The 16,341-nt window shown below is 33.5% G+C and overlaps 2 protein-coding genes across 12 annotated transcripts in view; one reads left to right on the forward strand and one right to left on the reverse strand.

Moving 5' to 3' along the window:
• Positions 1-2,052: 2,052 nt before the first annotated feature.
• Sclp (leucine rich repeat containing protein 20 sclp) lies at positions 2,053-11,550 on the forward strand. 3 transcript variants are annotated; one of them, XM_011631959.3, is made up of 5 exons: positions 2,053-2,666; positions 2,832-2,994; positions 8,478-8,621; positions 8,766-8,933; positions 9,321-11,550. In XM_011631959.3, exons 2-5 carry the CDS (start codon positions 2,841-2,843, stop codon positions 9,482-9,484), a joined length of 630 nt encoding a protein of 209 aa, XP_011630261.2. In that variant the 5' UTR covers positions 2,053-2,666; positions 2,832-2,840; the 3' UTR covers positions 9,485-11,550. The 3 variants fall into 3 exon arrangements, with proteins under 3 accessions (XP_011630261.2, XP_011630260.2, XP_011630262.2); XM_011631958.3 differs by having other exon boundaries at positions 2,053-2,994; XM_011631960.3 differs by lacking the exons at positions 2,053-2,666; positions 2,832-2,994 and adding an exon at positions 6,418-6,722.
• Positions 11,083-16,341, reverse strand: part of Cip4 (formin-binding protein 1-like Cip4) — a 36,675-nt gene continuing 31,416 nt past the window's right edge. For all 9 annotated transcript variants that reach the window (XM_089080525.1, XM_089080523.1, XM_089080522.1 and 6 more), the window contains one exon: positions 11,083-16,268. In XM_089080525.1, the coding sequence (XP_088936651.1) occupies positions 16,111-16,268 (158 nt within the window). In that variant the 3' untranslated portion in view covers positions 11,083-16,110. The remainder of the gene's footprint in view (positions 16,269-16,341) is intronic.

Below are 16,341 nucleotides of genomic sequence, written 5' to 3' on the forward strand. Positions count from 1 at the left end.
GTCTCTGTCGTTTTTCTCTTTTCTCGTCTTTTCGAGAAATACGCGAGACTTCAATTACGAATGAAACGTTTAAAGAAGAATCAGCGAAAGGAAGATAAAACAATGGATTTCATTTTACATATTGAGTATCGTGGACGTTTTAACAAAAAACAAAAATATAATTTTGTAAAAGTAATTCAGCTTTAAATAAAAAAAAAAAAAAAAGATAGTTTGACAATGCAACAACAGATTTACGGAAAACACCTAAAGACAATTGATCTCTCACTTCTTCGCGATGTTGGCCAAAATTAAACGTGATTGCACACTCGCGTCGTTTTGTACCGCGAGACACGATTTAATTTTTGGCAATTTCGCAAATTCATCGAGACATTTGCACGATAATTCACTATTACAGCGAAACAGTGACGCACGATTTTCTCTGATGTGATCTTCCAAATATTGCACTGAATTGCACATAATAAACTAACTTGCACGTGGCAAAAGTAGTAAACATTTACTGCGAGCTTTGAATTATTTTGCAAAGTCAGTTTCACAAGACTTTTGAGAAACTCTGTGGAAAAATATAAAAGCCTAGTTTATATCAATTAATTTTTCAATATATTACAGTTTGTAACAAACTTGTTAAACAAAGATAAAATAGCATGCTATATTTTAGGGATAGCATTGATAATGGAATCCGGAATGGCGCAGTGGGCAGTTTGCCCTGACGCAACACGATTTACATAGTATTATCGATCTTCATTTCGTATGTCAGTTTAGTGAACAAATTCACACGGAGAAACCGGATGCATCTGTTCCGTGTACACGAATGTATCTTCGTATCTCTTCGAAAATTTTGACTTAACGTTTAGCATCACGATCTTCTTTTGATATCTTCTTCTATTTACGTTTCTTGAGAATTATACATATATATTATTTGTCATTCGTATAACAATTATAATTAAGATATTTAAACAATAATTAAGTACAATATTTTTATGAACAAAAAAGATATCTATGGAGATTATGTTTAATGGCATGAAGAGTAAAGTTACAGAAGAAATAATAAAGTGCTTTGTAGCAGAAGATATGTACCTTGTTATGAAAACTTCTTTGTTCGGAAAACTACGCCGTCGAAAAGCTCGATGCGCGTCAAGATTGGAGCTTTTTTACTCGCTGTGTAATCTTGAAAATTTTTTCTTTAATGATACTTTGTCAACCTGATTGCTACGTGATCATGTCGCGAGATGAGTCATATTCTATGAAGTGAAACCAAAATTGTATCTGACGAATTTTTGAGCTTTAATCTTTAAGCTTAAAATATAAATTAGAAAATATTGTATTTGATAATTTTGATTTTTTTATATAACAGTATAATTTCATTATTTAGGTTTATTACATAAAATTGAAATTGATGAATTTCATACAATTTCAAAATTAATTACATTCTTTATATTAAAATTCTGAGAAATCTTTAAAGAATTTTATTGAATTTAATTGAAATTAAATAGCTAGTTTTTAACGTTGAAGTTTTTTTGTTCTTGAAGAAACTTGTTTTCTCCTTTAAAAGAAAGCAGAATAATTATAATAATTAGCGTAGAATAATTATAATAATTATGATACAATTTTAACAGAAAAATCTCAATGGTAAAGAGTTTAAAGAAATTCTAAGAAAAACTTTTAAAGAACTTCTAAAACAGGAAAGAAATAAAAATTAACACGTGAATTTAACACGATTTTAATTTAAACGTTGAATTTGAGGCTTAAATCGAATTTAACTTATTTGAAAAAAATAATTTATTAATTGACAATTTTTCTCCAAGTTTCAAAAGACTCTGAAGAGACCTCGAAGAAACTCTGGAAACATCAGGAAAGTCTTGAGCTAAACGCGGAAATCCCGACGTCGAATTTGACAGCTTGCATGTCGCGCAGTCATCTGGCTGCGTTTGTTTTCAAACAAAGAGAGAGACAGTGAATACAGACACAAGTCTCAGCACAAGTAGTCAGCTGTTTCGTGACGCTTCCACGATGGTAGCAAGGGGAAGGGGGAGGGGGAGTGGCGAAGGCTTAAATAGCACCACGAACACTCGTGCAGGCTAGTGTCGAACGGAGTCACCTGAAACGAATCTCGGCGGTCGTGGATAGTTTTCAGGTACGAAACTCCGAGGACTAGTGAGGTCCTTGCAAGTCGCGCGGGAAGTTGACCGGATCTGCGTCCCATTGAAATTCGCACGCGAGTACGAGGATTTTTCGAGAGTCGCGCTCGGGGGTGGATTTGGTCCTGGATTTAATCCTGAAATTACACGAGATCCCAAACGACCCCGTATCATCGGTGAAGAAATCGGAAATCCGCGTCTCTTCAAATCCATCGAGAAATGCTTCAACCTTGTCCGAATTAAATTCGAGTCCCGAAAGGAGGTTTCGCAAGAAAGAATATTCTTTGGAAATCTGCGTGGACTTTCGCTCTGAGAAAATCTTTGCGCACAGGAATATCCATCTAAATTGATTTCTTCCACAATAGATTCACTGGATCTTCATCCGACTGAGTTCTTCCTATATCTTCAGTATGCGGACTTGCCGATCGCTTTGACTTTTACAAGTGACTCACAGCGATTACCTAACAAATGTAAAAGTCACAAGAAGATATAAGAAGTCATAAGAAGTTATAAGAAATCATAAGAAAAATAGTAAGCATTTAATTGAAGCTTATAGATATTCTTCTAGCGGTTACAATAGAAACTGAGTAAGACAAATTACTGCTAGTGTGCAAAGATCGGTGCTGATTTTTGTCGCAAACTCAAAAAATTGTCCCTTGCGAGTTTGTTGCCGTAAATTCTAAATCTTGCATATAGCGAAGAAACATGAGGCCGCCGTATAACGAAGAAGAGGTGCAGCAGATCTCGCAGGAGCAGGGCGAGAGGAACGTGGCGATGGCAGTTTGTGTGCAACTCGCTGGTCGCGCGATCATCAGGGTAGTTTCACGATGTGAAGAAGCCCAGGATAATTGCAATTTAGGTAAAGTCGAGTGTGAAGAATACCAAGTCATTCAAAAAATGTTTCTTTTTGGAATATTGAAACACATATTCTGAATCTTGACAAAGTCGCTTCTAGACAAAGTCGCTCCTAGATAAAGTCGTTCGTGAATCAAAAAACAATTAATTATCGATAACGAGATAGCGAATAAACGTCATATATGCATACGCCATTTTCAACAGTGCTTCCTGATTCGAGATAATTTCCACCCCTTGCCTTATCTGTAACGCCGTCTGCGCACACCGCGACCTTGATCGGCAACGCTTTAATGTACCGGTATTTGTGACTCACTATCTTTCATAAAACGTACTTCATAGATTACATCCGCATCATACGCAATTTCATTATAAACATTGAAAACATTGAAAACATTGAAAACAGATTGAAGGATCTTAAAAATTTGAAACATTTTTCGGAGATTAAAAACAGATAACAAATGTTGGACAAGTATTCGTGATAAGTTGGTCAAAATCATTGAAATTAAATTAAAATTACAAAAATTTTCAAACAGTTTTCAGAATTCATAATGTTAGTTTCTACAGAAATCAGAAATCTATAACTTGGACACATCACAATCACAAGATCTTGAAATTAAAAAATTACAGTAATTAAAAATCTGTAAAGTAGTAAGTAAAAATTTATGGTATCAAACATCTGACGAGAAAACGCTAAGAGATTCATAAATCCTTTAAATTTAAAAACATTTAAAAACATGATATTTATCTATTTCATTGATTTCTTTGTTTCAATTAACATTAAAAATTTAACTAGCAAAAATCTAATTATTTATGGAATCGAAGATTTATGGTATTAGTGATTATAGCAAAAATTTGTTAAAAATCCATGCTATCGTAAATCTGATTGAAAATTCTATCAAAAGTTGAAAAATGCGGAGATATGTAGAACGCAATTTCTATACAAATGTGAGACTTAAATTAGTATAAATGAATTATCGGATTGCGATAAGGTAAAAATATCGCAGGTGACAAGTGATAGATCGCAACAACGGCTTTCTGCGTATTGTCATTAATTCTGTCTATCTTATCTATTGCATTATCGGTGACTCAGTTTGCTTTATACGGCTAACGAACTCTCTTACTTTCTTCGAGATACGCTCTTTCTCACACGCGTAACACTACACACGTAGTTACGCATTGCAAAAAAAAAAAAAAAAGAAAGGGGAAGCAAGTAACGACTAATAAAAATTGATCTACAATCGCCGAGCGTCGGGACGCAACGATTTCCTGTGTTGCGGCCTGACAAAAAACATTATAACATAGTTCCGTAGAAAGTACGGATCACGCCAATGACGCACTCATCGTGCAAAAGCAATCACGTAGTACGTGAAGAATATTTCCGTTCTACCTTAAATATCAATCTTGTTAAAGACAAAGAAGATAAATTCAAGATTACGCTATAATAAAACGCTATAATATGGAAAGAAAATACGTCAAAAGTGACAGAGAATCAAAAGATATGTTCTCTCTCTTTGTCTTCCTCTCTCACTTAATGTTTCTGAATACATGATTTATGAAACAGATCATGATGATATAATTACAATATAATTACGATAAATTAATGTCGAGAAGTAAAAGAAAGTACGTGAGTTTTAAAGATTTTAACATACCTTGATTTCTAGTTGATTAAAAACGTTCTACGTTATTTATATAATATATTTCCGATGTTTGTAAGGTGGAATTCTTACTACATAACGGTTAATAAAATTGAAGACTTATGAAGCTTCCAGTGAAGTTACGCAGAAGCGGATAAATAAACGGGTGGCGTTTCTCGAGCATCAGCCCGGATAAAAGTGAAATGCTCGCTTCGCAACTCCGGCATAGATAATTGACTGGATAAACATTACATTACACAACGTGCGTATCCGGTCTTTGTCTCTTTTCTTCTCGTAAGCTTCGCGGAACAACGATGATCTCTCGGTCGTATCTTCATCTGATATCCGATTGATCCGTGCGTATTTTTGAGACACCCGATGCACAAAAGGTCGATCTCGGAATAGTAAAGTGGAGCCTTGGCAATGCTGTTCTATGCGTTCCGAATATCAGCTAGAAGGCTGTTCCTGTTTTATGAACCTTTTTATTATGTCATTTTATATATATATATGTAAAACACGATACAAATGAAACGATAAAAATGGCTACGTAACGTTAGCAACAAATCTCACAGATCTACCAGCATCATCTCTGATTTCTTGGTTTACAAACTGATAGTAAATCATAGATTTCTAATTCCGTACGTTTATGTATGCTGGCAGAGATGTAATATAAATTGATATTATTATATTATAAATTAAATATTAAGTCTTCGATATTGATCTAGAAAAAAATAAGTTTATTTCATAAAATATTTCTCTTTGTCTTATCACGTTTGATCTACGTAAACATTGCTCCGTTTAAGGCCGAGAGTAAGAATGTGTGCAAAAGAAAAATACGGTGCAAATCCAGAAACGCAGAAACTTTCCAACGCGATACGCATAAACGTGCCTACGAGAAGTTTCCGTATAGGGTCTCGCGACCTTAAATGGCAGCTTGTTATTAGGTCCTTTTTACTTTGTGGCAAAGAAAATCGATCGTACGTACTATTAACTAGTCGTAGAAGCAATAGCGAAAAGTAACTTTCGTATTAATTGCACAATGACTTTTATACTAATTGCACAATTCCCCCGCTCGAACGCTTCACTCTTGCTTAGCTTTTGTGCAAATTATATAAGATATCCAGCAATGGTACAATATAATTAATACAGTTTAAATATTCATTTGCAAAAAAAAAGAATTGTTTTCAATTTATATAAAAATGAAAATTAAAAGGAATTAAAAGGAATGAAGAATGTTATTTATAAATTAGTATTAAATTATGCCTTTCTCCTTTCACCTTGTGTTGTAAAATCTATTTAATTTTAAATTTTTGATAAGAATTATATAAGATGTCATGCAACAAGTAAAATATATCATCTATAATCTAAAACTTAAATACTTACTTTCGCGAATTTTGCATTAAAATAAAAATGTTCAAAAAAACAAAAAATAATTTTTGTAATATAGTAATATAAAATTGTATCTTCTTTTTCTATTCTTACATTTAATATCTAAAAATCTAAAATTATTGATAAAAAAAAACTTAAGGAACACAATCGTACAAATTCAAGCTTCAGAGCTTCAAGCTTCGACAAAAACATTATGACTCATAAAAAATAAATTTTATCAAAATTAAATGCAAGACCAAATGAATCAGAACAATTGGTCTTTCCGGAAATGACGTGGCAAACAAAAAGTGATAATTTGATGTCTACTTTCACATCTATTTTCTTATCATATGTTAAAAAAACATCCAGTAAAATTTTTATTTTTTTTAATTTTTATTTGATTAAACTCTTACAAAACATTTACGAGATCACGAGATATCCTAAATTTTCGATTTTTGAAATAGATGCAGAAATGCGTTTGGCTATCGTGGAAACTTCGCGCCTTTCCGATTTTCCGCTCGATTTCCCGATTATCAAGAACGAAACGCGATGAGTGACTATCACGGTCGGTCAGGTGGTGAGATTTATTTTGGCGAGCACGCACGGAAATAAATGTTTCGAACGCAGTCGGAATCGCATCGGTGAGTCAGTACGACGACGGTGAAGATGGCGAACGCCGTGACGAGAGTGGTTCTTCGCTGCGAAGAGGCGCAGGAGAACGAGAGCCTTGGTAAATTACAGAATTCGATGAAAGTCGTTCGCCATTCCTTCTCCACTCGCGATTTGAAATTCGGCAGAAAATTTATTGATACGCGACCACAACGTGGATTCATCACGAGCGCGCGATGGCGATTTCCGGTGTGTTGTTCCCCTTTTTTTTTTTTTTTTTTTTTTTTTTTTTTTTTTTTTTTTTTTCGTAACGCGCCCCGCATTGATGCGCGACCGGGACAGGTAGCAGGAATTACGAAAATGCGATTGGCGTGGCACAACAATGCCTTAATCCGAAGAAATTTGATTGTATAATTGTATAATCAGTGCAGTTTTCTCTTTGCGTCAGATTTACGGATTTCGATGTTCCAGATTTGCGAAACGAGCGTTTCTCATCGATATAAATCAAACCGCGCGATAGCCTCGGAGAGAAAGAGGATGATATGTGAAGTTCCAGTTTTTTTCAGTTATTGGAATTCAGTGAGATGCAATTTTGTTTCGACTTTGCGAAGCGTTAACGGATCCACGTTTGTTCCACGGGTTACCAAATCCGTACAATTCCGTGTACGTTCGTTATCTTCCCGGAACCTCGACGTTACGATGATCGCGATGATTGATAAATATATAACGTGGAATACGTCTGTTCCGTAACGCGTTCAAGTTAGCTTCAGCGTTTTCCGTGCTGGAAACCGCGCCGGAGAAAGCGTGAAACGTGGCGCGCTGACGTTAAGTGTACTTTCAGCCGTTATGATGCACCTAGACTGGCGTTCTCTTATTTTTTTCGAATGACGGAACACTTTTACAATTTCATTATTATAGCTTGATACTGATGCACTATTGGATGTGATATCAGCGCGGAAGGATGATGTGTTCTCTTCAAGTTCGAGTCGCTTAAGTAGAATTTTGTTCATTTCAATCAACATCTGCAAAATAAAATGTTAGAATAAAAATATATTTTATATTGCGCAAAAAATTGCGATTTTGTTTATTCCATTTAATATTTTTTTCATTATCGATATTTGTAGATGGATAGACTCTTGAATAATATTTATTGACAATGAAGAAAGATTCTGTATTTTAAACAATTGTGTATATTAAAGAATTAAGTAGTGTAATATTATTATATTCATTTCTGTTTAACAAAAAATAAATATTTGTAGTATAATAAATGGCATAGTAGACTGGTCTACTATGCCAGAGGTCCCAAGTTCGATTTTCGGCAGAGTCAAATATTTACGCTCGTTTCCTCTCGGAAGGCAATGGCAAATTACCGAAAGTAACTTTGTCATGAGTCTCTCATATCAAAAATTTGCCGTTCGAAATCGGCTAGATAGATCCCATATACCTGTGTATAATCATCATATGTACGCACCAGGTATATGAGAGACAGAGATCACCACGCTCGGACATGAGCAATAAAACTGAAGAAAAAAGTATAATAAATAATAGAATATGTGTAATGTTGACAAATATATGACTGCGAAGGATAATGGTCCTCGCTTTTATTATTTACGAAAAATATACATGTCGGGTCTTCCTGAAATAGAACACATTAATTCTATTTTTAAACCATGACATTCGTTTCATAAAATTTATCACTAAAATTATGTAAAATGTTGATTTTGAAATTTGTTGATTTTTAATGTACTCTGTAACTTTTGTGCACAGCAAAAATTTAACGATAATCCTGCAAAATTACATTAATTAATTCAAAGTGACGTATGTTTGTGTTATTTTTTTCAGGAAACTGTATACATTCTTTCGTTTTGCTTTTTAGACTTGTCGGAGTGCCAGCTCATGCAAATTCCGGATGCCGTCTACCATTTGATGCGACACACAGAACTCAAGAGATGCGATCTCTCCGGCAACGTAATCACGAAAATCCCACCAAAGTTTGCTGTGAAATTCTCGTTGATCACTGGTAAATGAAAATGCAATTTCGAACAGAAAATGCAATTTCGAACAGAAAATGCAATTTCGAATTGTCTTTTTGTTGCAATTTTTATTTTTGTAAAATTTGGCAGAATTCCTGCTCGCGTTATTCAAAATATCATGTCATTTGCAGAACTGAATTTAAGCCACAATCAGATGAGCAAGTTGCCTGAGGAACTGGCCGAACTGCAAGCTCTGGAGAGACTTGATATCTCACATAACACTTTCATCGCTCTACCATCTGTCGCCTGGCGGATACCACATCTCAAGCGACTTCTCGCCAACAACAATTTCATAATCGGTTGGTATCCATCATTTTAGCATTACGTAAAACTTTTACCCAATATTGTCAAATAACGAACAGGTCGTTCAATATATACTTATCCTTCCTGAAAATATCCAAAGTATTCTAAAATTACTTTAAAAAAAAAAAATGTTCCAAATATTTAAAATTATCCAGTTACTAAAAGATAAAAATATATTATAAATATCAAGTGTTTTAATTCAAGGATTAAAAAATTGATGTAATTTTGATGAAATCCAATTTTGATCTTTACAAATCGAAAATAAATCTCACACGAATATATCGCGTTTCTATTATTACAGATAAACACAAAAAGATAATTTTCTTCAGTGTGCCCGATAGATTTTCTTGAAATCGTGCTAAATGCATTGGTTTTACTTGCAGATGTTGACGTCGAGAAGCTTAGGCACGCGCCTGCCCTGGAGTACATTGACTTGCAAGCGAACCCGTTAACGCCAAGATTGCATGATCTCCTGAGCACCCTGACCACGATCACGATCGAGCTTACTCCTCGACAGATCGAGGATTGGGAAGATTTGAACGTTTAAGTCTTCTCCCAAGCGAGAGCAGCCCATTTCGCGGAGAACGACGCAAAGGAGATTTCCGCTCCCGCGTTCGCTCGACGAAGATTGCTCAAGACTTCGCAAACTAGAAATAGAATCAATATTTTGTACAGTGATAACGCGAACTGTGTGATAACGGGTGCCGTGGACCGTCAGTCATTACGGTCCGTTTGTATCTTTTGTAAATGTCACTAGTGATTTTGTACTTAATACCGCGGATCAGTTATTGATCTCGTGGAAATCGATCGATCCCTCGTTTTTCTTTTATACCGGATTTTTAGATTTTATCGCGATACTAGCCATGAGCGACGCAATTGTGATAATTAAACATTGTAATCGTTGAATTCAAGGAGATTCTCACGGATCTCACGAATATTTGGATATCAGAGCATTTGCAGTACCCGGATCCTTGAATTTTATATCATTGGATTTAATTCGTTTGACTTCTCTCGTATTCATAGATTTGTAAATATACATATAAACGTGTAGTCTCTGAAAATCGAAAATCTCGGATTCACGAACCTCAAAAATATCTGTAAGATGTCGTCATATCGTTCATGATTATCAATTGTATCGACTATTTTTAATATAATTCTTGTCCGTCAATGTAATGGACAACTTACCGCTATGGACTGCCGATATACGTATATCATATAATGCGAATTTTCTCTATATAATAATTAGCATTTTGCACTCGAGCATATAAAAGTGTACTATGAAATAATATTATATTATTTAATATCATTATACATTTATAAAATATAAATAAGTATAAATTAAAAAAAGTAATTTAAATTTTATTAAATTATAAAAAATATAAATTAAAAAGAATAACATACATTTTCAAAAATTACGTTCTATATGTGAGAACGTTTCTATGTTTTACATGCACACAAATTGAACGCGAAAGGATTAATTTTAAATAATGGATTTCAAATGAATCTAGACTTTATGGCTCGAGTATAAAATGTTAATAGGGAAAAAATAACAAATAATAAAAATATTATTATAAGTAAGTATTAGCGTCTTGGATGTAGAAAGAAATACAGATCTGCAAACGTAGGTTTGCAATGAGTAGGTTTTCTGCGCGTATTACATATGCAATAACGCGCGTCGAATAATGATTGCCTGTAAATCTATCTTCCTGTGCTTTTGATCTAGTCAGTTGTTCTTGGACGTATGGATCTCAAGATTCATAGACGCATAACTCTATCGAATCTCGAATCCAATTACATCCATTTTGATATTTACATATCTTCACAGATCTCTTGGGTTTATGAATTCTTGATTTTCAAAAAGTCTTAAATTAAAAAAAATACAAAATTATATTAGTAAATATTCGTAAATTTTAAGTTTTATATTCTCACAGATCCGTAGAAATTTGAATGCAACGTGAGACGTCGCAATGCAATAGCATGAAAAGCACGAGGTCGCATTTTTTTCAATCGTATTTCACAGGACATTATTCTATACAGTCCTAGTCCGTATACATCCTAGTTACAATGATTATTATATTGCAATTTGTACTCTATACGAACGTATCGTATTCTTATAGAGAGGACTTGCATTACGGGTCAAAAGAATCATTGGTCATGTTTTATGTTTATTCGACAATTGTTCGATACGTCAATCGTGTTAGAGAGAGTCTTACAAGATCTTGTAAGATATGTGTCACAATTACATGTATATACAGTTTTGACAAAAGAATGGAAACTGCGCAACGTTTCTTTTCGGAATATAGACGGACAATTTTCACAACTTTAATTGCTTGTACATTTACATTCTGTATTACGCAAAATAAACTACTTGAAAGATGTCGAAATAATTTTGACACGTGTACGTCGCACTATTTATTAATAGAGAACGTAAATGGTGCACTTATAAAACTTGTTAGTTTCATTGGATAGAAGGTCCCTACCTTGATTCACTAAAATAAATCGTATACGTATGTACAGAGTGTATCAAAACAGAATGTATGAAAATATATGTCCAAAATAAAAAAAAAAACTTGCTAAGTGAAAAATAATAAAACAATATTTCACAAAAGACAATTTCGGAGTCGTTATGCTTTCACCTATTTTTGATCATGTATTCTGAACAAAACGTTTCATTCACAGTTTAATTGCATCAATTGATATTAAACTGCAACTGAAAAAGATAGATATTTCTTTTATAAAATTTTATAAAAGAATTTTATGGAAATATTGCATAAATGAATTTACTCACCGAACCATTGATGCCTCGGCTTCACGCTGAAGCTGCACGCAATCTCGACTCGCGCGATTAAAAAACACGGTTAATTACATGATCGTATTAATAAATGAGTACTGCATAGTGCACGATTGATACTTTTATCAGTGTTTGCGATATTTATTCGCACATAGAATTTAGCTTTAATAATTAAATAACACAAAATAAGTGTAATTTGGACTACAAACGGATGCAGCGCAGCACGAAATAAAAACAATGCCAGTGCATGCCACAGTCTGCTCGTTCTAATTGCACCTTTTATGTTTTCGCAACTTTTTTAAACATTTTTTTAATCGCAAAGCAAAATCTCAGTAAGTGATTAAAATACATTTTACTTCATACAATAATAGTTATTAAATCTTTGAATATATTAAATATATCCTAATTATATATTCGATGAACAAAAAATATAATATTCATATTTTAATAATTATGTTACCACTATGAAAAATATTTCTCAAGATGTATTCAGGTAAGCAGAAATATTATATTCACGATTTAATAACCATTATTATGGTCACTTTTACATATTTTTGATTTTTATATAACAATAAAATTGTAAAATTTGACATTTAAAAAAATCGCATAAAAGATACAAAGTATAAGTTTTCAAAAAACTGAATTAACATTTCAAACAAACATTTTCTATAAAAATAAAATTGAATATCATAAACATATCAAACGCAAGGAAGAAATCTGGAAAGAGACGCAGATATGTCAGTAATGTTAACGTGTATCCGAAACAATTATATTGGTTTAGTACCTATATTTTTTTTTAATATTAATAATAATAATAATAGTAATAATAAAAATAATAATAAAGTATAATAAACCGCAGAATTAATTATCTACAATACTTATTCGCGCGTATAGAGAATCACAAAATATACATAAAACAGACACAATTAAACGTCGGGACGCACAAACGGCCCGTTAACTTTGTCTTGATATAATCGCCGTGCAGTTCCCTTGTTTTCGCCGTTAACGAACCGGAAGCGATCAAGAGCGGGGACAGGATGCGCGTATGCGTGTATGTGTGTCTGAATGTAGATCATATTTATTCGTGTACTTGCATACGGCTATTGAGTGAAGCTACGCTTTTTTTCCCGACGATCGAATATATAATATCTATATATATGTCTATATATATATATATATATATATATATATATATATAATATATACATATACATTCAATACGCGAGAAAGTTACACGATTCGCGGATTTTGCGAAAAATTAGACGAACACGCCAGATCTCTCGCGATCGCGTGAACTTTCTTCCGAGATAAATCGAGAATTAGATTTAGATACACCATTTCTCTATGCTATTTTGGCGATATTCGTCGGTATCTTCGCTATTGCCTGTAGCAACGATAATGACAAGTCGATAATGTTACATCTTCTAAAATTACAACTTGTCGCTATAATTCTTGCAAACGCTATTTTTTGTTCATTTAATATATCGACGTATAGCACCAACGCAGCATAGAATATCGCAACAGGACATTCGGCTTTTTTAAGGACAAAGCTCTATTTGCGATAGAAACGAATCCTCCGCGATTTAATATAGATTCTGGCACTCGCATGCTGGGGGTAACCTCGCTCTCGCTTCCATATTTCTGGCAATATTTACATAAATCTATCACTAATTAGTCACATTCAGGCAACTTCTTAAATGCGATACATTGACCGATCCACTGGAACGATCCACTTTTCATTCATAGATCAACGTTACACGTAATCGAGTCCTGAATTTCAAGATCCTTCTCTATGTTTTAATTACACAAGCTTTAGATTATACAAGCCAAATAAGCTAATAACCTTACAAAAAAGCTTCAATAAGCAAATCTTAAGTTGTTAATAAATCATTAAAGGATCAAAAGTTTTATTAAGATAAAGAGATCCTGAATTATACAAAAATTCAATTTCTAATTCTTAGCACATTTAGATATATGAATTTATGAAGGTTTTATTAAGCTTTTTAGAAGTTCAGCATAAATTCTAAATATCATAAGATCTGGTATAATATACTTCTTTGAATCAAAAAGTATAACTTTAAAAAGTCTCAATTTCTTGAAACTGAAATGTATGTATTCAATTATACAAATTCTTTATACCAATTTTTTAAATTATTTATTATGTATATCCCAGCTTTTATAAAAAAATGTCTAATTCTTATATTATCGGTGTCACTACTTCTAGAACTTCGTCAAATATCATAATAATTTCGATTACGGGTAAACGTCAAGATTTCACTCGACTCGCATGAGTATAACGAAACTCTAGCAGCAATCAGTCTCGTATTCTCTTCAGCGCATAGTGAGCCGTGTCAGTGAAACAGTCAGGTCGCCTTTTACAACGTCGAGTCGAGTAAGTAACAAAAGAACGATAAAACTTCGGTACGGCGACGATTACAACAGTCGTGATTAATTTGCGAGTACGAATAGGCGGAGCGCATTATTACTGGATAGTTAATTTCTTTGTAACGGGATCATTAAACGCTTCGTTTGTGCACAACTACACAGGAAAAAAGACACATCTCGAGATGCCACGAGAGTGCATTTAAGAATCGTTTTGACTCTTCATATTTTAATTCTTAAGCAGTCACATTAAAGTAATTCTGACGTAATCTCAAAAGAAACTAAAGTTTTTACACAAATAAAAGATTTACTTCAACATCTTTAATTAGAATATTGTATTTGCAATTCATATATCAACTATTTCTTTTGATAAGAAAATTAAAATTTGGCATTCTCTACTGATGATTAAATATTTAATATTTAATTAATAACATAATTTTTCTGTTTTGATTCTTGCATCTGCTCAAGAATTAAAAGTGCATACAATTGAGTATATAATCGGACATAACGCTATCGTACAGCCTAAATTCAACCCTTACCTCTGGATTCGTAAGTTTCCTGCCGTAGATAGACTTTAGAGCCACTGTAGCCCTTCGTATAAGAGATTATTGTAAAATAAAAAAAATTTATTTACAGAGTGAAATATAATACACAGTCTGCGAGATAATACAGTATTGCTAAATAAAACCTTTCGAGATTAATAAAGTAATAACTATTGTTATCAGTAATAATTTCAACGTGAATCAAAACGCAAAGTGATGCAGATTCAACTGAACTTTATATTATACTGAAATGTTAAGTGCCATGTAAAGATTATTCTAAAATAAAGGATAGAACATAATTTTTTTCTTCTAATTGGTCAAAGATTTTCTATAATCTTTTCTATTCGAATAGTATGAGAAAAGGAACATAGATGAAATTTCTCTTCTGTCGCTTTCCTCTTATGCATCTAACGTTTCAATATAGTATAGAGTTCAGTGTGCAATGCATTCCTTTGCGCGTAGAATTTTTCCCCGCGATACTATAATTGTATTTTTGCGGTTTAAAAGTTTATAATTAACAATTAACAGCCATTAATATCAACTTATAATTTCAAAATGACGCAGATAAGGCTGGATCGCAGCGAGCGTTTATAAAAAAAATCACGTGATTAGAATACGAAAGTAGTGATCTAAATATAAATTTAAATACTACATTCGCTATAATCTGTTAAATATTTATTTAACAGATAATTGCTAATATTATTTAACAAAGTATTATTAATAATTTTATACAGGAAAATGTCGCGGCATAATTGGCTTAAAGGCCGAGGCTTAAATAAATCCGGATAAGGGCGAAATTGTCTCTTGGGGGGGAGGGGAATCCTTAATAAGTCCAAAAATGAGCTTGACTCTATCGCTATTACGCTTAGATTGATTGATCACAAAGCCGGGGTATTTGTTCGTATCGTATCGTTCCTTTGTTTTTTCCTAGTTCATCAATCGATCGATCGAACAGGAATCCTTTGGAGGGAAATGTGTTGGAAATGTATTCGCGATTTCGTTAAGAATATTATCACTTAATTGGCATGCGATAATCCGATTTCGCGGATCCTTTACTTCTATAGATTATGATGGATTCTTCGATTGATGAACAGTTTCCCGCAAATACGCAAATGAGAAATCTTATTTTCATCAATTTTATCGGATCGTTCAGAAAAATCTCGGGGTATTTGTTTTGTCTGTAAATATTCACAATCTTTAGCGATACAGATAGATCTTTATCGATCTGATGCTAAAGTTCGTAGATTCCCAATTATATTTTCGATTTTAAAGATCCTTCCATTTTGTTTGTTGTTCGAGTATTGATTAGGCCGTTGATCCGCCGTTGATGTCTCAATATCACGTACCAATTCATCCAACACATGACCCTCTTCGACCAAATACTTTACGCGCCTTCGATAATCTCCTTCGAGCGATTCTGCGTCACGCAGTTCTCCTTTAACAACTTAGGAGAAGCGGCTAAGTGTTGTATAAGTGACACTCTATATACGAAGTCGGCACAAAACCCTCAATCGGCTGCGAGATGCGTCGTACTCTAGTCCACCCGTCTCCCTGATCTAATTCGATCATATACAGCTCTTCGCCATCGTACATTGGTATGGAACCTTCGCTAGTCGCTGTAAATAAAATAATAACGATTATTACAACAAGAAAATGATCGTTTACGGTTTTTTATCTCTTTCGGACTTC

This window comes from Pogonomyrmex barbatus, unplaced genomic scaffold (genome assembly GCF_055798465.1).
Source record: "Pogonomyrmex barbatus isolate J1 unplaced genomic scaffold, ASM5579846v1 scaffold3, whole genome shotgun sequence".
NCBI classification, from domain to species: Eukaryota; Metazoa; Arthropoda; class Insecta; order Hymenoptera; family Formicidae; genus Pogonomyrmex; species Pogonomyrmex barbatus.

What these genes read in the sequence shown, in the direction of transcription:
- Sclp (XM_011631958.3), top strand. Translation starts at nt 2,841, where the DNA reads ATGAGGCCGCCGTATAACGAAGAAGAGGTGCAGCAGATCTCGCAGGAG. An exon ending in CCAGGATAATTGCAATTTAG is followed by an intron (nt 2,995 to 8,477) that starts GTAAAGTCGAGT and finishes TTTGCTTTTTAG; the next exon opens with ACTTGTCGGAGTGCCAGCTC. An exon ending in GAAATTCTCGTTGATCACTG is followed by an intron (nt 8,622 to 8,765) that starts GTAAATGAAAAT and finishes TGTCATTTGCAG; the next exon opens with AACTGAATTTAAGCCACAAT.